Source organism: Scomber scombrus, chromosome 18 (genome assembly GCF_963691925.1).
Source record: "Scomber scombrus chromosome 18, fScoSco1.1, whole genome shotgun sequence".
Classification (NCBI taxonomy): Eukaryota; Metazoa; Chordata; class Actinopteri; order Scombriformes; family Scombridae; genus Scomber; species Scomber scombrus.
The window spans coordinates 9,919,567-9,947,478 of NC_084987.1; the positions used below are offsets into that span (position 1 = coordinate 9,919,567).

General features: G+C 38.5%; 1 protein-coding gene across 4 annotated transcripts; it reads right to left on the reverse strand.

The window, feature by feature from the left end:
* Positions 1-1,047: 1,047 nt before the first annotated feature.
* Positions 1,048-27,837, reverse strand: axin1 (axin 1). 4 transcript variants are annotated; one of them, XM_062439451.1, is made up of 11 exons: positions 27,723-27,837; positions 23,794-24,741; positions 17,417-17,557; positions 16,287-16,383; positions 15,072-15,209; positions 9,340-9,884; positions 9,081-9,245; positions 8,677-8,925; positions 8,373-8,480; positions 4,871-5,020; positions 1,048-4,483 (listed from the first exon to the last, which is right to left on the reverse strand). In XM_062439451.1, exons 2-11 carry the CDS (start codon positions 24,672-24,674, stop codon positions 4,357-4,359), a joined length of 2,601 nt encoding a protein of 866 aa, XP_062295435.1. In that variant the 5' UTR covers positions 24,675-24,741; positions 27,723-27,837; the 3' UTR covers positions 1,048-4,356. The 4 variants fall into 4 exon arrangements, with proteins under 4 accessions (XP_062295435.1, XP_062295436.1, XP_062295437.1 ...); XM_062439452.1 differs by having other exon boundaries at positions 27,718-27,826; XM_062439453.1 differs by lacking the exon at positions 27,723-27,837 and adding an exon at positions 27,451-27,508.
* Positions 27,838-27,912: the final 75 nt, after the last annotated feature.

The following is a 27,912-nucleotide window of genomic DNA, read 5'->3' on the forward strand; positions in this document are numbered from 1 at the left end:
ATTGTAGCAGAAGTGTTGCCTTATTTGCTACAAACATCCTGTCCATTTAAACAGCACTCCAAGTATGAAGCTTTGATTAGCATGCATGAATCAAGGTAAAAGGCAGGACAATTCCCCACTAATCTCTGCAGGAAATTGATCATTCATTATTCTGAATCAATATGTGAACAGCCAGAGGAGACAGCAGTGTTTGCAGTGCTCCATCCCTATAATCCTCTCAGATAATGGGGTCAGTGCAAAACTCTTTCTCTTTTCTATATGTAAACTGAGGCAAACCAATTCGGATTCACATTTACATTCAGCATACATGTTTACTCATTGATCCTCATTTTCTAAATACCATACGATATGCTTGTCCTTAGCATTTATGTGGGAGGATTACTGCAGGACAAACAGAGCATCTTGCAGTTATCGAACATTACCAGTAAACTAAGAGTGCCCTCTTCAGTCTGAGACGTTAACGGTGCAGTTTTCTTGCAGTTAATAGAACAAGAACTCATCACTGTAATATATATGATAAGAGTGTGGACCTCACAAAACATAAGGGGAAAGGTTCATATACCTTTTCAAAATATGGTAAACTTCCTCGTTACCTATGAAAAATGTTTTCCCCGATTTCAACAGACGACATCTAGATGGATTATCTTCAGTGTCCCAGTCCACTGTGAACTTGATAAAACTGCATTTTCATAGTATGCACCCTGGGCTTTAAGAAATCCAACTTTATCTGGGAATGCTGCCTTCATATCAGGCATTCAAGCATCACATTTAAAGATTATATTTAAAAATTCATGAGGAATGTAATTGTGTTTCATTTGATCTCACTCATATTTCTCAGATCCTGCTCTGTTGTTGTGTTGGATGTGACTGCTGTAAGCTAATGTTTTGATGTAACTCTGATGTAATAATAATCCTCCACCACAACTGGTGCTGTACTATATGCAGCACATTCTCATTTTATAAGGCAATCCTTTAACAAATTCAGTGTGAGCACTCTTTTAAATAAAGGTTGGGTCAATTATATGCCAAACTCAAACGCTGGTTTATTGCATGTATTTATTGTCCAGTTACCTTGAATTGGTAACCATGCTAATTAGTGTACAGAAACAGGTCCAGGGTACTGAATGTGCTGACTGGGCTTCAGGATGATAACAATTTAAGTTGTACATATTTACATAGAAAATGTGGAATAGTGACACGCATCACACAAGACTTTGCAAAAGAAAAAAAAAGTCTAAACAAAAATATATTAAAGCTACTTCCTGGTAATTATGTCCCCACATTTGTTTAGTAATAAAGGCACTCTGATATTTATTATATACATTTCATTGATCTTAAATAAAAGAAGTTCACTTTCGGGGCTTTCACAGTAAAAATCATAATAGATTTGATACCCTATGGTATATTTCAAAAGAAATAAACATTATAACTCAAGATGACACATATAGTATTTAACTTGATGATCATATACTCAAACATGTATATTTACCAGATAAGACAACTGGAGGCAATTGTATTAAATATATTAAAATTATATTGATTCAATTTAGGCATCTAAAAAAGCATCACGCAGCATTTAAAAAGATACACTGGGTTTCTATGCAAACACACATAGGTAGATACAGCACTCTGAGCTCAAGGTCCACTCATCTTTCTGCTTATTATTCCATATTAACAAAGGCTTCTATTGTATAATATACCTCACTATGGACTTCAGCATAAAGCCAGGGGAAAAAAACATGGTAGCCTTGACTCTTAAAGATGCAGTATGTGGGATTTAGTAGCAGAATGGAATTGGCAGAAAAGGAATACAATATTTATAAGTATGATTCAGTTAGTGTATACTTAATCTTGAAAGTAAGAATTGTTGTGTTTTCGTTACCTTAAAATGAGCCCTTTATATCTACATAGAGAGCAGGTCTTCCAGAGTCCGTCATGTTTCTACAGTAGCCCAGAACGAACTCTAGAGGGACTTTCAGGTTTTTCTTGTGTTTCACATCCACTGTGGGTTCTGCACCCTTACCACTAAATGTTACACACTGCACCTTTAATATCATGTAGCTTTTCCATTGTTCCATTCGTTTTGTGTGCTATTTGAGTGCAAGAGTCATTTACATTGCCTAATAGCGAAAACAGTAAATTTATACTGGCTTTTTTTTTTGTGTGTTACAATAACATTTCAAAGTCCTGTAAGCTGTATGAACTGTTCCATCCAAATGTCGGTAACGTTTTCTAATGTTCAAACTTGTGTGCTGCATCCTGAAACTACCACCTTGTCCTCTACAGGCAACATTTTAATATAAAAATTTGTATAACAAGGATATAAAATAATATTTACTGCCACAATATGAAGTGGAGTATAAATGTTAAGGGGTAAATTACAAGCGTACCTAGATTTTACTTTTTTTTTTCTCTCTTTGGTGTAACGTGATCTATCAAAAGTAGATCATTCACACTGTACAACTCATTTTTGTCAAAAGATGTAGCTGTAATGAGCTAGAGAAGGCTATTTAGGATTTAGGATATTAAGTCTTGGGGATCACAGAAACAACCCAATGAAGCTTAGACAAAAAACAAAAACAAAACTTGATGTAAACATGATAGTGGCATTTTAACTGTCTGTTAGCCCTCAGTACATAAATCTATGTGGTTACAGAACTTCAGGAGAATCTAAATATACTTAACTCTCTTCCGCACAGGCTGTAAAATGGTAAAGCACTTACAGTATGTTGAAGAAATGACTATGTAACCTTCACCTTTAAAAGCATCCTGATGACATTCACTGGCCCTTTCATTCAAATGCTGTGATAGGACTTCTTTGCAAAGAAAGAATAATGTTGAGCGTGCAAGTCTACAGGTAGAACTGCTCTAACCTGAGAACTCTGCATGATTAACACTAACCTCTTATACAGAAAGTGGTGTTAAGATACTAACTCCAAACAGTGTCTTCCAGTGTAAAACTAGAAATTGTTAAAAGGGAAAAAACAACAACAACTGGTATCCCTGGAGACTGTTTCTCTAATTTGGGCACTTCAAATAATGCATCATTTCTCATTAATGATTGTGATTAATCACCAAAATTGAATTAGAGTACCCTCAAAACAACAGAAATTTCATGCCTAATTAATTAAATGAGGCATCATGTAAACAAATACGCAGTTTGTGGATTAGGCGACACCATTTTAACCACCTTGCATAGACACTCATCTTGCAATTTCCAATCATATCATTTTGACAGTATTATTGCACCATCTACAGTGTTGGTCCAAGGCAATTGTTTTAAAACATGCAGCTGGGTTGGGTAAAAACTAATAAGAGACTGCGTGTATACATAGCCATTGGCTACATTTGAGTATACGCACAGTGACCAGAAATTAAACACAAAATGATGTGATTACAAAACAAATAAATAAATAAATACTACAAGGTGTCATGACTTTGTTTTGAGACCAGAGGGGATATGACTCAGATTTATGGTAATTTTTAAGATTGCAGTTTGTGGTGATGTTGTATTAGATTACATTATAGTTGAAAGTGTTTTTATAATTTTGTGTTTAGAAACCTAGACACCACCACCACAATTTACAAGCCTGAAAAACAATACCAAACATTTGAGCAGAGTCAATAATGGCAATAAGCTTCTTACAAGTGTTTCTGAGGTGTTGTAGTGGATTGCAGTAGACAGTTCAAGGGTTTCTAATATTCTGCTCAATCAGTGTTTTAGAAAATAATGTTGCAGCCTACATTGAAACAGTCAGTGGTACATGTTACAATGAAAGTGCAGCCTGACTGAATGCCACAAAATGAAGCGAAAGCACTTTAAAAAGCAGACAATAAGAGTCTCAAGGGCTCTGATCACAAATAAGTAAAAAAAAAAAAAAAGAATAATCAGCCCTGTAAAGGATTTTGATAATCTTAAACAGGGGGAAACACTCCTGCTTCAATAGGATTGAAAATTAGCAATTTTAAATACTTAAATAGATATAAAATTTTGTTATCTTTTAACACAAACTGTACACATCTGGTACCAATACATATAAAAATTACAAGTGTGGTTACTTTAGAATGATGCATCATATCAAAAATATGTAGCTTTAGTAGCACTTTTGTTCTTCATTTGTCTAGTCAATTTTACAATGCTACAACGCACTCCAAAGTGAATCAAGTCTTTTCTTCTAGTCCAGCGTCACTTCAGCGGTGCCGAGCGCACCACAAGGACTCCAGTGCCTTAAAAAGTCAAGTCACTGCTTTGCTTTTCCACTTTTCTTCTCTCGCTCTCAGTCCTAAAACACTTCCTCTTCACCATCGCTCCATCATACCCCAACGTTTCCCACTCCTTCCTCTTCGACGTGCGCTTCAATCAATTTTCTCAACTTTCCCGATAATCTTTTCCTCGAAGATGGGCAGAACGGCGTCATCTTCACGTACCTCTTCGAACACCACCCCACAGTCAAACTCGTCACTTACCTTCTTGAAATAATACCTACAGAGACGGAGAAGAAAGTTAACGTTTCTAACTGAAAGTTGGTGACCATCAGTAGCACCCTTAAAAGGCAAATAGGAGATTGTTTATAATCAGCTGAACACGCTATTTGCTCATCATGCCCCTACATTTAGTCAAAGTTGGATCTGTGATGTAGCAGTTGTTCACTTTTAGAGTTAGACATTCTGAAATTCAATTGCATCTAAAGCAAAAAAGCTACAAACGTGTTGGTAATGTATTAAGAATTGTGGCTAATAACATTTAATAAGCTTTTATTTGGCGTCTCAGAGCATATAGACAACACAATGTTAAGAAGTACAGCTGGATGACTTTAAATTCGGATATTTAAGTGTAACATGAGACATCAAACACTGCAATAAATCTCACCTGTAATTTCCTTTCTTTGTTAGCAGTTCTTTAAACTGGCCCAGAGTGACGACCCTCCCTTTGACGGACGTCCGGTACGGTATCGGCTCTCCACAGAAGTAATACGCCACAATAATGTTTTCACATGGTTGCTTCTTAGTGGCTTTGTGTCTGCAAATGGAAAAGACAAAACCTTCTTTAGAAATGTTGACCCTAACCCTTTGCCATCATTTATGCCCACACATTTCAAAATGATGTGAATTATTTTTATACATACTTGAGGACAAAGAATTTGAAAAACAGATTTAATTTAGAGATCTTAAACTGGGAAATGTAAGCTTCATGTTCAGATTTTACAAGGTACTATGGAATTTGCAAAGACTAAATGACTAAAGACTATATTAAAAACATACTTGGAAGATGGCACATGATGGACTGTATACTAATATTAAATGTCAAATTTCCACAGTGCTTTACTAAAACAATAATGACAATAACACCAATTAAGTTATAAAAATGGGTATCTGTGATATGAGCAACACCAGACAAACATCAGAAAAGGCTACAGACAAAAGAAATTAGACTGCAGGGAAGGAATCATAAAGGGGGGAGGAATGAGTGAACCATGGTAGGTAGCTTGTAAATTGTATTTTTTTTAACAACGGTCCTTGAGTTTGGACTGATTAACTGAGGTCATTCAGGAGAACTTTCTGATCAATAAGTGCAATTACACTGAGCGAGTGAAGAGTGCAATTATACTGCCTAATGTCCTCCTGTGTTCTGGTTGGTGTCCTGACTTTAACTGCTGAGTTTTTGAATAGGTTGGACATTTGTGAGTTGTGGATTATAAGAAACCAGTGAGTAGACTGCAGTGTTTTTCAATTATTATGTCTGGAAAGAAACAACACTGCTGCTATCTATAGCTCCAAACAAACAGTTCTGTGCTTTGTTATTAGTGACAGGAACATTGTTTCTCAGAACCTCAGCATAATACCACAAAACCCATAAATATCTGCAGGACTGAATACAACCAAACGGGAACAGGAAAATGTTTTTTAATCATTAACTGGCCCTTTAAGATAATAAATGGGCATACTTTAAACTTCAACACTTGAAATAATTGTTCTACTTTGCCACTGATGTTACACAACACAGACTAAAAGGTTTTTTAGCATTAGTACCAACTTGTGTAATCACATAATTGCTTTTTTCTTGCCACAGAAAGGTAAATAAATTAACAGTGACACTACTCAATGTTCAATGGACTAATTAAAAAAAATCATTATTAGAGCACAATTTCAGGACAGGAAAAGTGAGTAATGTCAATGAAGTGACACTAGTCAACGCGTTACTGTGGTTGTGCATTTACACAATATTACTTCCATCTGTACTCAACATGCAGGCGATGGTCCGTTTTACTTTGTCCCAAATGGGTGTGGCCCTATCATTTTTACAATGCGAAAAACACAGATGAAATTGCAGAATTTGATAATACAAATGGGATCAACTGTAAAACGCACACTATTGTGGAATTTGCCAAAATGTGGATGCAACACTTTGCTGGGTGTTTTGGAGTCATTTACAGGCACGCAGCTGCAGCAGCTTTGGGAGGACGAGCAAATTGCTGTCAAATCCCTTCGATAAAAGCCTGTTGAACCAATACTGTTTTGTGATGATTATTTTTTATGGTGCACAGTGCGATCACTCACAAAAATGTGAAGGTTTACTTCAGGCCACAGTGCTTACATATCTGTTTCACTTCTTCATGCTAATGTCTGAGTTTACAGTGTAGTGAAGAACTTTTCTGTCTCCACCTATAAATCCCGCCTGAAAACACTTATTCTGATTGGCATATTCTGTCTCACCCTGATATATAGTATAGCCCAACATATGATAAACAACTTAAAAGTGTGTTTATTGCTTTAAAACATTTTAGTTTCTGTTTACTGGTATGTTTGGATGGAAATGCAGCTCAAATTAAAATTGACAAAAGTAGTATTTTGTACATCTACTCTTTACTTTTTTACTGAAAGCAAATAAATGTAAAACTCACAAGACCACCACAATGTTCTTTCAAAGTAAATATCCTTTTTCAAACTCCAGCTCCTCAGCTGACAGTTTGGAGTTTTGAATCTTGTAGGTAGAGAGAGGTTCTTTAATAAATCTCAAGCAGCTAGTAATAGACTGCTGTGAATCTGAGCACACAGTAAGTACTGATCCCTCTTCACATGTCTGAGCAGCAGCACTTCCATAATCTATCTTTTATCTGCTGTCCGCTGTCAGCCCATCTGAGAGAGCAGTCGGACATCAAACACAATCATGTTTCTCACAAAACATCAAAAACTGACCCTTTTCCCAAATATGTCAGCTATTCTGCCTCTGCAAGACCACCGAAATCATACACTTCTACTTTCTGTGTGATCCTCTCTCTGGTCACCACAGGAAATAACCAACAAAGGATCTGATGTGTTATTTACCATTAAGTCAGATCATAGTAATTTACAACAAGGAGCGAAAGTAGCAGCAGTATATCAAGGCCACTGAAACATTTCTTATTGGCTGCTTTTAGGAGAAATCTCTGCTGAGTTTGACCACTACTCTATAATCAGCATACAAAACATTTTAACTGCGAGTAACCATAGTAACAAACCCTTTATTATTCTACATCAGCAGTAAAAGTAGGATTTGTATAATCACTCTGTATTAACTATATCCTGCACTATAACGATTATTTTCATTACTGATTCATCAGATGGTTATTCTCAATTAATCGATTAGTTTTTTGGTCCATGAACTGTCAGGAAATGGTGGAAAATGTCAATCACTGTTTCCAAAAGCGCAAGGTGATGAGCATTTTCATATTTTCAATTATTTTTAAATACTAATAATACTAATAAAAATCGATAATATTTATCGATTATCAAAACAGTTGGCTATTAATTTTCAGTCAATTGACTAATCGTAGCAGCTCTAAAACTAACCTAACCATGTGTTAAACTGCTCACACACAAACAGGAAATTAATGACAATTAAAAACAAATCAGTTTCTATTAATAACTGGCCATAGTATAAGTGTGATAATGCTTATATAAAAAAATAATAGACTAGAGGCAACGATGTCAAGCACTTCACATCATGCCATTCCACCTCTGCTTTGTCCATTACTCTCTTTAATTTGTAGTGCTTTATTGCTTACTCAATACCTTCCTGGTTTAATGTGCAACATGCCATGGACTAGCTACCATCTTATCACAGCTAGGGAACAACAGGAGTCTTATCCTCTCATTAATGAATACTCGAAAGAAAATAATAAATATTCGAATACACACCAGGTTTCATTGTGGAGCACCTCATAATGGAGTTAAAATAGAACAGAAATTGCTATTATCGATTGCTAAGTACCCTAACGTTAGTGGCTCTACAAAGAATGGGAAGTGAAGTGGGTTTGCCGTGAACTGTGGGTAATTTGGACATAATGGGTAAAGTTACTGGCAATAGGACCGGTAGGACATAATGGACATACTCGGGCTCGGAGAGCTCGCTGTCAGAAACGGCGGGCACCACGCTGAGTGGAGGGAACAGTGCCGGCCTGACTGCGGTGCGACCCCTCTGGATCACCTCCATCACATACCTGAGGGACCGAACAACCCCAGCAGTTAGACACAGAAGGGCCTTAAGAAGCACACAGGCTAGAGAACAAAAGAGTAACTGTTTCATTTTGTCTAAAGAAAGAAAAGGATAGATCCGGCTTCTTCCCATGTGGATCAAGTTAAACAAATTCTGTTGAAAAACTGATTAGATTAACATGATAATATCCATTCACTTACCTCTGCTTGGGTTGTAAAGTTCCAGACTTAATTTGCTCCTCCTCAAGCCGCCGGCAAACCTCCTCAAGCTGGATGAGGGGGCTGGGAGCTGGGTTGGGGGGCATGGTGGGGTCCTGGATGAACGGGTGAGACGGCTGCACGTTGTTCCGCAGCTGAGCACTGACGCATGGGTGCACCGACCCTGACCGCTCTGCTGAGCTGAGACGGGAACCTTCATGGCCTGTGGTCTTCTTGGACCCAGTGGTACTTCTAAAATGTGAAGTTTTTGAGTATCAGCAACGGAATTAAACAAAGCAAGAGAACTCAGAAAATAAAACTGGCTTTTATGTCCCTTTTTAGTCAAAATCAATCATAAATGAACAAAACTTCTGCACTGAAAGAGGAAAAAAACGGACACCACTGACCCGTATGGACTTTTCTTATGCCGAACCATTTCTTTCTGTCCTTCCATCAGCCACAAAAGGATCTTCTGGTTTTTCTCCAAGTCCTCTGCTTGCCCTGGCATGTCATGAGGCCGCACTTCTTCACCTTTCTTAAACATTCTTTTACCCTGAACACCACCTTTGCTACTGTAAAAAGGAAGAAAATTTGAGAATTTGTAAGAAGAGAAAGAAGCATTTTATGTGCATTACTGACAAAAAATAACGTAATGTAATAGCGTACTTATAACTTGGATGCTCCATGGGGTTGGAGCCCATGCCATCAGCGTAGGTGCGAGACTTTGATCCGTAATGACTTGTCTCCGTGCCCCAGGGCAAGCTTCCATGTACACGCACGGCTGCCTCAGCATCCACCTGCTCTTTAGGCTTCCCAACACCTGGGTGATGAACGTGGTGTACGTGTTTGTGGTGGTACAGGTGGCTGGTCTCTCCCTTGAGTCCGTGCCTGGATTGATGTTTACCCTGACCCGAGGACAGCGCCATGCCAAGTCCCGTCCCTCTGCCCCCTGGGAGACCGTCTGGTGAGCGTGACTTGGGAGAATGGCGGCCCGTCCCTGGTGACTGGCAGCCTGGAGTCTTCATGACGCGCTGGACGTGGTCGTCCAGGATGCTCTCAGGGTTCTCCTCATGTGCATCTTTCAGAAAAGGACTGCTGTAGGGGCTGTCAGCATAGGTGGAGTTGTAATTCTGCAGATAAGCACCAGGGGGGAACCTGTGACTGGACAATGATGTAGCTGCGGACGTGCTGAGTTCATCACCTTCTTCTTCCTTTTGTAGAAAAACACACATACACACAAAAATGACAATTTAGAGAAAACAAATATGGACCTAAAATCTGACTTACAAAAATATGGTATGACTGTCTAAAGCACATACAGTATATGTATAAAGTGGATATGTAATGTATAATTCTTAAATTACGACACCATCTAAAAATAGTAAAAAAGCATTTTATTGATCTACCAGCTAATTTCCTAAAACACCATGGACACAACTGATAATATTCCATAAGGTTGCTTATGTTGCACTCATTTCAGCCTGCAGATGGCAGATTTTCACCATATAACAATAAATATCTTTTCATTCTTACTGCAGAGGTTTTGAGACCAGAATAGAAGAATACAACAATATAAATCAGATTTGGAGGGTTTTTTTTATCCACACATAGAGCACATTTGTGTCCTTTCTTGTACTGACAAGTGCAACCAGTACAGCCAACACTCGGAGTGAAAGACAAAGTCATGCTCTGACAGAGGCTGCACCAAGAGGAATCATGGGGCGGGGTGCTGCAGGCATTTGTAATATGGTTTGAGAGGAAGGCGCTGGAGGTAGGGATGAAATACAATACAGCAGTGGATGGATGATATTCAATCATCCAACAAGTCATTATCCTTATGGTATGAGAATCTTAAAGCACCGTTACTGCAGTAATCATAAATGATTAACACTCTATATCAGATGTTTTCTCACTAGAGATACATTTTCGGTTTTATTCAAAGCTAATATTGTCATACATCACATGACATGAATGACAAAATTTGCAAGCAGTGAGCACTAAACAGCAGTTTTCTCTCTACTGCGTCCTTCATAAAGTCGGAAACATATTTGAGATCAATTCAGAGCTTCATAATATCCTAATATCGACTACACTTCCATATCTGAAGCATTCTCACCCTGTTTTAATTCATATAGAACAAAACAGTGGAAGTTTAATCAAATGTGGGATGAGAAAGTGTCATTGATAAAAAAGATAGATCAGAATTTTTTGAGACAAACTTGAATTCTGTGTTTTATCAATACAGACTGCCTGGCAGGCTTTTAAAGACCAACCCAGAATACAACAATATAAATCAGATTTGGAGGGTTTTTTTATCCACACACAGAGCACATTACATCACTAGTACTCCACTAGTGCTGTAACAAGTGGAGTACTAGTTACAGCACTGCAAAGGAAAAATAAACTGAAAGAGAAATAGATGATGCTTGAACTGAAAAACCTAGAAATGCAGCATATGAGACAATTAAAAGATGAAGTGTTACTACAATAGAGCTACAAGCAATTCTACATAAGGAGACCTCATCAGCATTATATAGACTCAGGGAGAAGTACTTTCAATCTGCTGATAAAGCTGGTAAGATGATCTCACTTAGATTAAAACTGAGAGTTGAGAGCAACACTTCAATATCCACCATCCATGATCGCAGTGGATCAATATGTGATAAGAAACAAATACATTTGCTGTTTCAAGAATACTGTTCCAAGTCGTATGAATGAGGGAGTGTAAAGACAGTCCAATATGGTAGAAGACTTTCTCAATGCTCCACCCCTCCTACAACTGAAGGACAATGTCCAGGAAATGGAGGTTGAGGCAGCCATTAAAGCTCTCACTGCCGGGACAGGATGGTTATAGCATAAAATTCTATAAATGTTTTCAGGACGTCCTGTCTCCCAGTCTGACCTTATTACACAAGGATTTTACTATTATTACTCAGTTCATGTCTAGTTGTATGAACATAACCAGGGAAAAAGCGTTTATAAATGGGCATTTTTTGTCCCCTCAGCTTCTTAAACAAAGACTAGACAAATCATGTAGATGCAGGTAGCTGAAGATGCCTGGGGCAGATTGTTTTTGAGAATAACAAACATGTTTCTCTGGCTTCCTTCTGGTTTAAACCTAAATATGATGAAAGGCCCTTTAATTCTGTTTTTGTGTGAAGTGAGTAAATCACAACATGAACAACTTAAAATCAGTGGTTTATCCATTCCCTCTTGTCCCATATGGAAGAACCCATAAAAACAATGTGAGCTGGGTCCGTTACTAAAGGATGGAGATAATACATTTTCATGAAGATAAATTCCAGTTTAAATAATTAAAACTATTGATATTCAATTAAGAGATGCAGCCACTGGCAGAGGAACTGTCAAGACTGTTTTGACTATAGTGCATTCATAAAAGCACAGTGGGAAAAAGATTTGGATGTACCTCTCCCCACAGATTGATGAGAAGTCATACTGAATTGTTCAGACTATCTTTCGAATTGTGTGAGGTGTAAAGTTATACAAATGAATTTTTTGTGTAGGTTATATATCACTCAACACAAACTGAAGAAAATATGGGATAACTGGTTTTGTGCATCAGATGTGGCTCTGGCCAGAATAAGAAGAAGAAGAAGTGGGATAAATGTGAAAGATTTATTTGCAAAATATTGGATATAAATTTCCCGTTATGTTCAACAGTGGGTCTACAAGGAAGTAAGATAGAGTAACCTTAAAAGAATTACAACTACATTTCCTTACATACACGTGGTACTTCTAAACAAGCGTACACAGAGCAGGTTGCAGGTACACAAGGCCATGATGGCACTTATACAGGCCTATGTTGGTATACAGCACTCAGAATAGATTGTTGTTTTTATGGAGCTTTTTATATCCCTATTCTGAACCTGGGTGGTGAGAGGTAATCATCAACACACAAGGGGCTTCATGGGTGTCCTTCCCACTCCCCCGAGAGATGAAATAGTTTGTGTTATTGTAAACATGATTTCAAATGGCTTTAAGATAGGTATTCTGCACTGTCGGCCCCCGAGCCTGGACCTGATGGAAGGAAGCTGGGCACCTGACCTGTTGTTGTGTAGACAGTGAGATGCTACAAAACCAGGCTATGTTTGTTTGTTTTGTATCTTTGTGTGTGTGTGTGTGGAGAGGGCTTTAATATGTGTTATATCCTGCCCTGTCAGCGTATATTTTATTTGATGTATTAAAAATCTAGGGAAGCCAGGACCTGTTATTGTGTAAGGCACACAATGGCGCCTGCTTCACAGAATCAGGCCGTTACCGTTATCTGTTTTATACCTTTATGCATGTGTGTATTGTTTTTGTTGTACTATAAATTATTTGGCAAAGACAGAACAAAGATATGTAGTGGAAAGACAACAGTGGTGGTTTCACTTTCTTTTTTTTTAGCCAGTTAAGTTTTTTCTTTTATGTCAGTATGTTTATAATAAAAAAAAATATGCAAACACTTAAAAGAAGGTGAGACAAAGTGAGTTTCTTATGTGCCCTGTGCTCGCCATCTATTTGCCACAACTGCCTCAAAGAAACATGAAAGACTTTCTGAGCTATTATCAGCCTCCATAAACTGTGCCTGCTACAATCTCAAGATCCACAATACTGTTAAAGGCGCCTTATGCAGCCAAATTATTTGTGGCATGTTCTCAATAGAAATATGTCTTCTTATCTCTGCCAGATCCAGATATCTGTATTAGCTGAGCCCACAGGAAGTTATTCATAGAACCATGACATCTTTATTTGAGCACATATTTCCCACTGGCTCCCTCTGAAAACTCCAGTAGGAGACACTTCATGGGAATAATATTTGATACTTATTCCCACAGGTTAGTTAAGGAGATGGATGGAGATTACACACTAGCTCATTTATACAATACTATGCTTCTCCTCGACTTGGACAACGATGGTGTACACCATGCTCACACGCTTCATTATCTTGTTTACACTAAATACCAATTTAATTCAGACAAGGGATCCTGCTGACATGTCTTTTTTGCCATGAACTTAATTTTGTGAATAGCTAAAAAGGTCCATTGTCCCAGAAGGAGAAGTGAAGCCATATTTTAATTCTTAGGTTGTGTGACAGAGCTGTGGCAACAAATTAAGTGACTCAAATCCTCCAAAAGAAAAAAACTTTTCCCTCACAGCAATAAAAATATTACATTCAATTTCTAACCAGATGGTAGCTTTTTAAATCCTGATTTTATACTACAATAATTCTATATAATGCACATATCATTGTTTATACTTCTGATACTCTATAGCTATAACCAAAGTAGACATTTCTTTTTCTAGATGCACACAGCATCAGCAAACCTCGAGCTGTGTGGTGGCAGCTTCTCTCCTTACGGGGGCCTAACCACAGAAACTGTCTGCCTTGAGACTCAGTACTTGGCTCTGTGTACTGAGAGAGATTTCATTTGTGGCAGCAAGCAACCATTTCATCACCGTTCAAGTGACATCAAACAGGCGGCACACTGTTCCAGTCTTACAAGTGGACCAGTGTGCAGGTGCTTCATCCGATTCATCGTCGGCGCCAGATTCGCTGACAGGACAAGGATGGAATTCTCCAAATAATTCATAATCATTTTTATTCCCCACTTAAATGGCTGGCCTCATTAATTTCATTAAGGCCAGACGGATTCAAGTCTCCTTTGTTACTGAAAACTTTAAGCCCGACGGCCAGGCACACATCTCGTTTGCTGGCTCAGAACCGAGCTTTGGTGGTTCTGAACCTGATACTCCTTCACTAACAGACTGCTTTTTCCACATAAAACCATCCATGGACATCTTTTATTCATTCATTCAGTCAGCTATCAAATTTAATCAAAGTTATCAGAGTCAGCAGATATTAAGCTTCGTAGAGTTCAGATTTAACATAAGATCATTACAAGAACATCTTCACTCCAAACAGCTGAAATCAGAAGCCTTTGGCATATTTTGTCTTTCAGATGTTAGGATTTTAATATGAGATTCAAACATTTAAAACATTTAGTCGATGAATTCATTAGCCAATTGAGATGTCAAGATTGGCTGCTTTTCTTTGTTAAATATGACAGTAAAAGGGAACATGTTTGGATTTTTTTTGGACAACTCTGAGGAATTATAATGGATGTTATATTCATTACCATCGTGACTTGATAGTATAACTTCAGCTCTGAATTATGTCACCCAGATAAAATCTGAGAGCCGTTCCCTTCCTGCACTGCCTCCATTATATCACATTAGAGGTGATTTAGAGCGCAGACAGGGCTTCTCAGTGTGAACTCTGCAACAATTCCTGGAAGATGCTACGTATGCACATGTGTTTAAACAGATTAACAAAACAGAGGACCCGATTATGCTTTAGACAGTGCGAGCTGGTTCAGGAAATGGAGTGAACATACCAGTCGTACTCTCTTCAGTCGCTCCTCTAGTTTCTCTTGAGCCTCTCTCTCCCTCACCACCCCCTCCAGCCTGCTGATCAGCTCTGCAGCAAACCTTTCCGGCTCCACGTGTATGTCCTTCGGAATCCGGTTTGTGCGCTGGAGGGGGAAGAAATGTCACACTGAGTGCTTCTGGTGCATTGCTGTCACCATCAAAACCCTCCTGACCCCTCACATCCCGTCAGTGACCATATGAAAGGACAAAAACATATGCAGGAAACATTAAACTAAACAGCGGTGAGTGTTAAACTTTCAAGGGGATTGTAAATTTAGATGAACCTGTGAGAACTAGTTAAATGTATCCTTTCAGATCTTGTGATGCTTTTCCATTTTCCCACTCAAAAGAATGAGGACTTTATATATATGCTTAATCATTTATATACATTTAATCAGGCCTTAATGACCTTCCTGTGCCTTCTGCATGGATTTGAATAACACTTCAGAGTCAATCTAGATAACCCTGACCTTATGGGTATTTTTTGCATTTGCTTTAAAACCAATAAAAAAGAGAGGCTTAAAATTCACTGCAACTCCAAATGACATAAGGATGCTTCTTAATAAAGACATGAGTGGCATCTCTTTTCTCTCCTGCATGAATTATGGCACTGCAATGTTGTCAACTATTGGTTTAAATCCAGTTTTTTTTTTTACGTGGAAAAAAAGGTTAAAAAACAAAGTGCCTTTTGAAAAATTACCTTTAAGTCCTGTCATTTTTCTTAATGCCAATGACGTGAAGTCATGATGAATTTGTTTGGGCAGGGAAACGTGATAGTTTTGCTTTGGGGATTTGTGCTCTACTATACAGTTGGTCCATGCATCCTAATAGGAGTTTTAATTTGACTCTTTACTCCAAGGTCTAATTAGGGCCAGGGTTTTCCTACTAAGAGACAGCCTAAGCTGCAGAGGGAGGCATCAGCCTGTCACAGGGGAGGATTCATGTCTGCTAGGCTTCAGCACACACAGCTTAGGAAAGCATCAAACTGCATTTAGACAGCTTCTCTTTCACCATCAGCTATTCTTATATTCCATCACAGGCCCTGCAACACAGCAGAGCTTAAATATGCACATCTCCAATGGTAGAAGCCCAGAAAAATAAGGCAGAGATAGACAGTTAAAAAGAGAGAGGTACAGAGGCAGAAACTGAGAGGGGAGAGAAATAACCCATGAATAACTCACTGGAATATGAGGTAGTGGCACTCGCCCATTTGCTTTGGCACTTTCGTGCATCTCCCGGCGATGCTGTTTGTGGTATCTGTAGGGTGGAACCCCATCTCTGGAATTAACAACAAAGACATTTTCATAAAACATCCTCATGAATAAACAACACAGGCAGCTTTGAAGTTGAAAGCTTTTCACTACATTTTTGCCCAAAAAGAACAACTAGTAAGTCTTGATTCATCAGTGCAGCAGGACAGGTATTCTCACAGGCTTACTGTGTCCATCCTGCACCACAAGTGGTCTGGCAGATTATTACAGCTACATGTTAATGCATCCATGACTCTGTAAATCCATGTGGTATTGGTCATGCTGGGCTTCACGCTCTCCTGTGCTGGAAGCTCTGGACCAATTAGCTGATAACAGCCTCTAATCCATTCAGCTTCAAACACATTTTTGTCCAGTTGTGCAAGCTTTGAAGTTTCTTTGGCATAATTCCACGGTGCCATCGCTGTACCAAGAAAACATTATTTTTCAAATCTTCTTTGACCAACACATGCTTGCTCTGCACAAATGCCCACAACTTATCCAGGACGGTTAATGACAATCTTGTCTTTGGTCTCATCCTTGTGAACCAAGTTATCTGTGAAAGGAGACAATTTATTCACCTTGAATTAAGACCTGCCACTATGAAGAATCACTTTTGGAAATATTCAAACCAGTGCTTGTGTTACATTTGCAAAAGAAGGTCAGTAGGTTGGTATTTTCATTTGCGTACATTGAATCAGGCATGATTTAAAGTCTCCTAGGAAGCTTTCAAGATTCCTAATTAGCATTAGAGATTAATAGCTTTAACTGGTTTGGCTAATGAGCAGATGGGAGTTTAGTTACTGTTCCTGTGGGTGGGTTCGAGCACAGGGTAAATGGGCAAAAAGTGCAATTTTGAAGCCAATTAAACCTTAATTTCTGTCTTCCAGCATTTCCAACTCATATAACTCCTTTTAAATAACAACTGGGAATACTTCTTCATATTATGTTCTGTCTTTAATTTTGACTGAACTCTGATATTTCAGACAGCCTGGTATGACCTGGTGTGACAGCTTCATGCAAATGATGAAATATATGTGCGTGTGAGATGAGAGAATACGTACACACTGCTGTCGGTAAGGGACAGCGTGTCCGCGTCGCTGGACATACTCTGCTGCTCGCTATCGTTGGCGCTGGTGGCAGGAGCCATAGCATAACCGGTGTTGACATAGTACGGGTTGACGGGCTCTCGGCACGGTGCATGCCTGGAAAAAAAAACACAAAAGTACAGGAAATGCTGAGAAAATGAAGCAAATGCTGAGGTACAGAATTCACTGACCAAAATAAACCATAAACATGCATGTGTAAATGTTATTCTATGATGAATGTTTAGCTACTTCAGTAGAAAATCTTTCCAGAAGCTGAAGGTTGCTCTGTTTAAAGCTGAAGTCAGGGAATTGAACTAAAGATATGCAAAGGTTCAGCAATATACTGCTGCTTTTCTTTCATGATTTGGGAAATAGAAACAAAATATCTTCCATTCCTACTCATCTGGTTTGGTCAGATAACAGAGAATTGATGCTCTAGATGAATTGGATTCCATATAACACTAAAAAAACCAGGCTATTATTAAATAAACTAAACTACACATCATGTAAAAAAAAAAAAAAAAACAGAAACACAACATGCAACTTTGTAAGGATGAGTCTAAAATCGCCAATACTTTTGGGTATGTGACTTTACTTCCAATTCCAGCATTTATGAACACACCAAATTCGATACCATTTGTAAAACATACAAATACACATACATGTGTTACTGACTGTCTCATCCTGATGCATATCCTTCAAAAGGGCATCCACAGAAAGACAGGGAGCCTTCATTTGACACCATTTACATTCTCGAGCCATTGATTTTGCTGAGCATACTTCTTACAGGGCTTTGTACACATGAATTATAGATGTTAGGCATCATCTCTTTATTCAAATTGGAATTCCCTGAAGCATTTATCCCATGCTTTCTCCCTGTTCGGTATGCAGAAGCATCCAGAGTTTAAAACCAAACCTTTGTGACCAACTGATTTTCATTTGCATCTGCATTCGACAACAGTGAATAATTAGAATGAGATTTATTCCTCAAGTATGTTAACATACACAAGGAATTGGAATCCAGCTGTTGGTGTCACTCAAGCTCTACAAAGGCAACGTGCATATTGTTTACAGACAATACACAAAATACAAGCAATATACATATTATATAAAAAAAACAAAGAATATACATGAAGTGCGAGTGTGCCAAACAACAATAATATGCATCACATTATTGTTTGGGAATTAAATATGTGTGAGTTTGGTGAAGAGTTGAGACAAATAAAGACTACTGAAAATAAGTTTGGAGTTTATGACTGCATTTCTGATTATGCCATTTTAAGGGAAGGTTAAGAGAGAGAAGGACATGTTAATATAATTCAATCTGTCATTTGATGTATGGATGGATATCCTGCAACATTCCCTAACTCCCCCTCACAGCTGCCAAACCATTTTGGAAATATGAATTTCTCATAACCACTAATAAATGATGAGAATGGCGGCAGAGCAGTTTCAGTAGTCATCTAAAATCAGTGGACCTTCACTGAAGAAATGTTTCAGTGCTGGATCTTTTCTGGTCATCATGTCTTTTCCGGTTTATCTTTCATTTTACATTGTATCATCCTTAGAAACAAAAAATCTTTCTCATCAACAAGAGAACCTAATTATATTTGCTTTGTAGACAGGAGAGCCCGACCAATCTATCAGTCAGCCGATATTAGCCCATCACAGATATATTAGTATCAGCATATATGTTGTGCAGTTATAAAGGCAACTTTTTATGTATAATTGATCCTTTTTTCTTTTTCAATTCAAGTTTAATAAAGACGTACATGGTTTTTTAAAATGTTTTTTAAATGTATAATTACTATAATTTAATTCCCAGTGATGCATATATTTGTCACAGGTGTTTGATAACTACATTTGAGGGATTACATTACAAAATGTGTGACTATATTCTGGATACATACAAAAATCCAGCATTAGTCGGGCCTTATTACTTTAAAAATGAATTCAAATGATTAATCAATTATCAACAATAGTGGTCTGATTTTTGTCAATTGATTAATTGATTAAGCGTTGCAGCTCTAGTGCAGTCGTGATGTCAGTTTGAATAATGCAGGCTTTTGTTTTCTGCTTTTTTAAGAATACAAAATGCTCCAGGCTACATAGAAAATATTCATCTTACTAATATTCTGTTTATCATTACTTTAAAAGGATTTGTAAATGTATGCATATCAAGCAGTCCTGTGTAGCACCTCACACCAAGGCTGAGAGGTATCAGCCTTTCTAGGACATATTGAACACACACAATATGCTCACATTCTGTATTTTGTTGAGATTTGATGTAATTTGCTTAACTTATATTATAGAGTTTACATTTCTTATGATATAGCTGCAGTTTGTCAAACATCACTTGTGTTTTTGAGAGACACTTTCTGTGGTGTCCTCAGTTGACCTCAATGTAATCACAGCTTCCATACTGCATACTGCATGTCATACTACAGAGTATATGTCTCCTCTAATGCCAAAAGGCCAAAAATACTACTACAAAACAGTTCAAAAGTAAATCTATTTCTCTTTTCTAATAAAACTGACAAGACAAACCTGATGTGAGAGAAACATGAATCAATAACACTGTGTTTTCATCCATATTGCTACTCCACATTTGTCTCAGTTTTACTGCAGCATGCACATTTGTTGGGGCACTCATACTATCACTCAAAGGCAGCAACAACTTTCATTAAAATTACAAAAGCTATGAAGTCTTTTCCTTTGAAGTGCATGTCTTACTTGACTGTGAACAAAACTGAGCCGTTCACATTTCAAAGTTCTCACCAAACATTAATGAACGTATAGGTCATTCTCTTTCAAGTCATCCCAATTTTTTTTAAAGCTGATCTGAAAGACTATTTAATGTCTTTTGTTTCCCTTCTCTGAAAAAGATCAGACACAACTGATGTAAAATTCATTTTCACAAAAAACCCGACGGGTAATGCTAAAAGGCTATTTAAAAATGAAGTGTCTTTTTGTAATTCCAGCCAAATGCTTGATTGCTGAAATAATGATGTGGCAATAGGATCAAAACTGCATTTCACTCATCTCTAATTGCGACTCATTATGTAAAGGAGTGTTTATGTTGCTTTTATATACTATCCAGATTAGCACATGCACGTGGCTAAAATGCTTGTAGTAGTTACTTCCTCTTTTCTTATATTTTTCGGAAGATTTCAAGCAAACATCTATTTCCAACAAAATCACCTTTTGGGCATATGTATTAAAAAAAAATGACTTGTACAAACTCTAACTTGTTTCATTTTGCTTCATGCAGATATCTACCAGAAAAGCTGCATGTCAACACTGGGGAATGTAATGAGATACAATGAGACTTAACTAGAGAAAAGTAGGTCAAAGGCAGGTCTGATTCTAGTTCAGTCTTTACATTTGAACCAGTCAGACTGTAATCATGGATTTGTTCTGTCTCTGCTGCCTCACACTACACTGTGCTCAGTGTTTTGGTCGCAGAGAGGGGTTTTATTTGGAAGGTATTGTCTGTCTGTGTCAGCTGATGTGAATTCCTGTCCCTCCTCATGTCACTGCTGCAGCAGCAGAGGTCATATATGGGAGTGTTTCTTTAGTCTGACAATAACCTGGTGGAAATGCTTTTTCTTTTAGTGCCAACATTATTTTAAACCCAACAATGCCTGCAACATTTAAACATACGGTTTCCTTCAACTTTTGCTATATAAAACTTAGTAGTGTTATTGGATGTTTTTACTCCATGCTTTGTAAAACATTTCAACAGGGCTGAACCATTTTGAGGAAATATCTAATTTTGATTATTTTGACTGATATTGCAATTGCGATATGATTTGCTGATTATTTTTACATCATTATTCCCGTTTTAATTGAAAAACATTAAAATCATTATGGTTGGATTTTTGCTTGGATCTGTACCAAACAAAGACGTTTTCTTAAGTCTGTAGAATATGATGTGCACCACAATATTTCATTTAAATTTTTTATTTTTTTTTACACACGTTGCCTTTAACAAATATTGTGCCTCCTACGATTTGAAAGTTGCAGTCAGCCACATTTCGATAACATTTTGATTAATTCCTCTGCCCTACATGTCAACTAACCAACTTATATATAAGCAGCTTAGTTGTGATGATGAACAATTATTCATGGTCTCTTCACATCTTTCATTTTAACACTATTATATGGGAAGACACTTTTCCAGTAAGCAGCATGTACCTAACAGTTTATATATTTTTAGCACGATTATAATTCCTTATGACAGAATACAACATGCACATCATATCCTCTAATCTCATTCACATCACTGTCTCTTCTTTCTGTCGTCCTACTAGCTGCTTCAAAGCCGAAAAAGTCCGAACGGATATGCAGTAAAATCAGCAATACAACATCATACGACATCACTCTTACTACTATAGAGTCTTCATTTACTAGACTCAAGCTATAATGTCCACTGCATTATATATGGTGCGTCTGTGGCATTGCAGAACACTTTACCAGCAACCTTTGTTATTTAAGGTCAGCATAAAAATCAATAGTAAATCTGAGAACTATGCAGTACAACTATAGTCTATATATCTATTACTGCTGAAGGCTGAGAAGCCCTCTTAAATGTCAGATTGACACATTATCAGTTTTTTTTAGTCTCTGCGTATTATTATGTTACAAAAAAACTGCAAAACATCTACATTTTCATCACATGTTTGTTAAAGGATTATAAATTATGGAAACATAAAATCAGGACAATACCATGATGAATTATTGTGTTCTGACACTGAAGAACACAGCTCATTACTTGATAATAAAGTCATCAATTTAGACATGGACTACGCTGTCACATAATACGCCACACTATCTATGAGATAAAATTACTTCAACATAAAAAGCTAGCAGAGAATGATCTCAAGCATAAAGAGGTGAACAGGAACAAATGCTGCAGTTTGAGTTTCAGCTTCACATTGACTGAAACACATTCAAGTGAAAAAACTGAATAATTAGTACAGACATTTAAATCTGTTGTACGTGCATGATGATATGCAGCTGGGCTGATGGGTAACACTGCTGTTTGTTGCATTTAGTTAAAGAGTAAAATCAAAACAATTCCACTGAAGTGAATGCAGGAAAAAGTGTTTGGATTTTAGACTGAGGTATTAGTATGAATGTAATATAAAGTTCATCACCGTTTGAATTGTTTTTAAATCCCTCTTTCCTGAGAGCACAAAAGAAGGGCACGTTCACACTAAACATTTCTCTTGAAAATAATCTGTGTTAAATGTCAAAATCAGCAGATGTGTAAATTATGCAAAGCAGCAACATTCGTTTAAAAAGAAGCATAACTGGATCCGTAAGAGTCATAGAGGCAAATTGCAGACAGCTCAGTCAACAGACAGGAAGTACGGCAGTCATTCAGCTGAGTAGCTGCAATTAAAGTTAATCTCAGTATTCTGATGAAGATGACCTGAATGAATTCCAAACAAACAAATGAATGCACTAATTATGCATCTAACTGCCTAAAAGCCAACGTTTCTCAGCATCAGTCTGCTGGCATCAGCAGGTTTTGCATTGCAGGGGTTATAACGACATCTGGCTAAATCTACTTTGACCTCCTACACTGAAGATGAAAAGCAATTCACAGCACACGGGCAACTGTTTTAAATGCTGCTTTTGCACAAACATTATTGGAAAACAGTCACTGCTTGAACTGCAGCAACATAAAAAGTCATTTGGTATGTTCTTTCAAAGAAATCACAAACTTTCAACTGCTGATAAGATGAGCCACGGTTGCAGAAATAAAACTGGGCACCTGGTTGTGCGTATATTGATTTAGGAGAAGTTTAATTAAAATATCACTTTGGTGTTGATTGTGATGCAAAGGTTTATGGTATATAACATGTTTCTGGCTTTAAAGATAAATAAATGCACATTAATGCAAACTTAATATTATGAAGAAGAGGAAGGCAAGAAGGAGATGTTGAGATTTGAGAATAACTGACTTCTGAGAGCTCCACCTTCAATAAAATCATGTTGAGCTCTTTCATTACAAACCCCTCTCCAATAGAAAAACCTTCGTTTCCCAGAGTATCTGCACAAGAAACACAAAGACCGCTGCTTCAACTTTATAACAAGTAAAGCAGCTTCTGCAGCCTCTACTTCACCATAGGTGCAAATTCTTAGAAACACTTCACACACACCATATTTCTCTTATCTGAGTCGTCTCTTGAGCAGCACCCAGACTCCCTTTTTATTTCTAAACTTCAGGCAGCGTTCATGCTGGTGTGGGGGTTTCAGGTTTATTTCTAATTCAGCAGTTTGCAGAGAAAAGCTGTGTAAGTTAGAGTTTAAGTGAAGCTTTCTAGATTGCAGGGAGGATTTACCTGTACTCGTGACTGTCCTGGAATCTTGCGCTGTTGGCAACGCGGTGCGGTGCCGTCTCCATTAGCAGCTTCTGAGTAAGCCGTTTGCTCGGAGTGGGGTCACACTCAGGCTGCTCCTCTGGCTCTTGGTCACATCTCCATTCCTCGTCTTCGTTTAAAGTCGGCAAATAACCCGTCAGTGCCTTTCCATTCCCAGACACAGAACTCTGGTCGCTGTACAGCTTAGGACTCTCTCCTCCTGTCCGCGTATGTTCCAAATATATGTCAGACTTAAGGAATAAAGGGTAGGTGTTCTCCTCCATCATAGTCTGTATCTCAGTCTGAGCCTGGTCAAACATTGCAGGATCAATATGAAGCTTCATGATGCAGTCTTTGATGAAGGACTTTGTGGCTGGTTTGATCTGTCTGGAAACAATCCCATTGTTGTCCAGGATGTATTTCTTATAGATAGCTTTTGCCAGTTTTACCTTCTTCTCCTCGTTGCCTTCATTCGCTTCAAGTTTGCGGAAGCCGCTGCAGGCAAACCAGAAGTCCAACATGTCTGCACACTCCTCCTGTTTGAGGAACGTCCTAAATAGATGGATGCCATCCTGGTCATCCAGGAGGGAGTGCAGAGATTCTGCCCACTTTAAGTAAGGTGGTGTCGGGGAAGCGCTGCCCTCCGGCTCATAACCCAGGTCCAAGTCAGGTCGCCTGGGTGTAGCAACAGAGGCCTCACATTTGAGGCTTTCATTCTTTGAGGAAAAGCCAAGGTTGCTGTACTGGCGTCCATCACTGCACACCAGCTCACCTTCTTCCCCAGGGACTGGAGGTCTAGGAGCATCCTCAGTGAAGCTGCCTCCCAGGTCCACTAAGTAGCCCCCCTTGTCGCTTATGCTCATAGTCCCAGAGCCCACACTGCACAATTATTAGATCCAGACCTCTATTTACGCCACTGCAAAAAAACTCCTGCAAGTAGGAAAAATATATAATGAGACGCAGCTTCATCAAATCATTGAACAGTAGACTTTTGCTAACCTTTACAGAGACCTAATATAAGATATTTTAATATATTAAAAAAATCTATGCAACGAAACATGTGATACAAAGTAAATTCATAACATATTGATAAAAGGTCAGACGATTATGTGCCATACGCCTGGATAGCAGAGGACTCCTACCTACTGGGGATTTTTAAATTCTGCACAGTTTGCATTTTTATTAGATTTTCATGAAAAATTATGAGGCCGGTTTCCAGCTGAACATTAAAATTGATGCCAATTCTGCATAAATCCAGAGGATTTGTAAATGAGCGACGAGCTACTGTGACACCCCATAGTCAGAAAGCAGTTTGTGGTTAACCTTTAAATGCATCACGTTCTGCACATTTAAATGCATAAACCAATATGCTAGAAACACTCTTATGCTGCCAGAATAAAATGAAAAACTTTCATGCACTTGATCTGTGGGCAGATTCTGCATGGTAATTGAAAACTGAGGTCACTAGGCTTATAATGTGGTTTGATACTCTATAATTGTGTAACACTGAGTCATGTTCAGAGTTATGTGGCAGTGTTGTGGTAATCCAGGCCAAGAGTCGTGGCTACAGTTCTGTCTGGCCCTGGAGGAAGCTTTCTACTTGGCAGTAGTATGAATATGATGCAGTGTTAATGTAGTGCACAGCAATATCCTACTGATTTATATGCATGAGCATGTCATTACTTTACCCAGCTACTCTACTTTCATCCAAATTAGTATTACTATATCATCGCGGTGTTAAATTCACTTGGGGTTTACAGTATGAACTCAATAATTAAGCAGCCGATGTTGCATCTAAAAATGCGCAGAAAACGTCAGCAGTATCGCTTTCATCCTTTTATCCAAGATGCTTGGGAGGTTGCGCTACTAGTAACCTGCCGTTACTAAGCAACCAAAACCAATAGAAGAACTCGAGGAAGGAGGAGGGCTAGTTTTCGCGATGGTTGGAGGGGATGAGCGAGAGAAGGGCAAAGACTGAGGATGCCTATACCAATTAGTAGTACGCCTCACTCACTAAACTAACTTAACTATGAAAAAAGTCCAAAAAAAACTAAGATAAATGGATTTCCAGCACCATAAATCCCTCACAGTACTGTTACTGCTAGATTTGTCTGGGTGTCATCCTTCTATCCTGGGGAATAAAAATAAAAAATTGGAGAATTTCACCTACTGATTCTTGGACAGAAAGAGTGAAGTAAATCTGTAGAATAGAGTTGTCAAATTAGTTAATTTTTGTCACATGACCTGCAGTGCACTTGCCGCATTAGAAAAAGTTGAGATTTTTCCATCCCAGTGCGCCAAGGATGTGCCTGAAAAAACAGGAACATCACAGCGGCATCGCTTTCGGCTTTGCTTGTCACACGTCCCCATTGAAAATAATGAATCAGTGCGCTCAAAAGATGCAACATCCATACAGCCCCTAAGTTTTACAGTACTGAAAATGTATAGTTCATTGATCCTTGTATCATATTCTCTTTATATTTCGCTTACTTCCTGTCATAGTGCAGGGTCAGCTGCAGAATAGTGTGCCTAATGACTTTAGGGATTGAATGTCTTGTTCAAGGACACATCCTGGTCCTCGTCCACTGTCCCTGAGCTTTCTTGCAGAGCAAAGACAAAAAGGTGCCAACTGTATACCTGGCTTATATTTAAGCAGTAGGGTCCATAACAATTTCAATGGCAATAAAACCTGTTTTTCTCTGACTGTTACATTTCACACATTCATGCAGCAACCACTAGGGCCTACAGCTTGCAATGATGTAAATTTCTTGATATTTTGTGGGAAGGACAGAACAACAGTGATCATTCAGTACGAGGTTTCTACAAAGACTACATCATAGTTGTGAATCTTAATCATTCCTCTACCTCTGTGCACTTGCTCGCTAATGATTTTTGAATTTTTCTAGATCGATTTAAGACAAAATTTCATAGCGGCTGACAGCTGTGGTGTACACTTACTGTAGCTGTATTCAATATTTCACTACAAATATTAGTGCTGGTTTTCTAACATGCTCCCTCTAGGGCACACCCACTCTCTTGTCTTGTCCAATACAGCTCCAAATCATTTTCCTGATTGAACAAAGCCAGTCAAAAAGACAAAAAAATGGCATCAGTACTTTTTTCCCTCTGCACAATCCTGAAGTGTGAGCAGCACGTGCAGGACTGAACATTATCACCTTAAAATATTACATATTTTAATACAAGCAACATGTCACAGCTATGCAATAAGCCGATAAGACAATGGCAGTCATCTCGCTACTTGTAAGCACATTGATGATGTATCGGCACGTCAGGTGTTCAGTTATCGCATTACTATTTAAATGGACGGTTCCGTGGTCACAGGTGTGCGGCCCTAAAGGGGATTTAAAGACACATTTCTGCGCTTATTTTAGCAATAAGAGCCGAATTGAGGAAAAATATCCACCTTTTTTCCCAATATCTCTCTCTCTCTGTAAAACTGTAGTCTGCTTTGAAGTGAGCCTCTCATCACATTCATGTCTTGGCCTCTCCAGAATGAGCAGAACAGCAGTGGAGAGTGGGGGAGGGGAGCCAGAAACAAACTCCGTACACACACATACACACACACACAGGCCTTTCAGCAGCCGACCGACAAGTGCACAACTTTGTCACACTATTCACCTATTAATATCCGCACTATCCCCGCTAGCAGCTGCTAAGCTTGAACGCACAACATGACGACCGCAAACATTTCCCCCCCGACCGCCAGAGGACACAGAGGGAATCCCAAACCAATTTCCCGAATAGACTTCCAACCAGCAAAGCGATGGCACATATCTCTCCCGACTACCGCAATCCCAATCTCTGAGCTGTCTGAGAGAGAGAGAGGGAGAGAGGGAGAGAGAGGAGGGGAGCAAAAAAAAAAAAAAAAAAAAAAGTGACATATACTTCACCGGAGGAAATCTTGTCGCCGTTTTGGAGTGCATCGGGCATTTGGGCCGGCACAAGTCAGCGCGAAGTGTGTCATAGTTGCGAACTGCAGGACTTTACAAATAACAAAGAAGCCAGCCCGCTCTCCACCTCTCCATGGCTGTCTCTCACTGTCTGTGCGGAGCCGAGGCTACACACAAGCAGCAGATGATG

Excerpts from the sequence above, each read along its gene's own strand:
- axin1 (XM_062439451.1), bottom strand. The coding sequence starts at position 24,674 with ATGAGCATAAGCGACAAGGGGGGCTACTTAGTGGACCTGGGAGGCAGC. Across the intron at positions 15,210-16,286 it reads TGCCACTACCTCATATTCCA|CGCACAAACCGGATTCCGAA; the intron begins GTGAGTTATTCA and ends TTCCCCCTCCAG. Across the intron at positions 5,021-8,372 it reads AGCGAGCTCTCCGAGCCCGA|ACACAAAGCCACTAAGAAGC; the intron begins GTATGTCCATTA and ends TTCCATTTGCAG.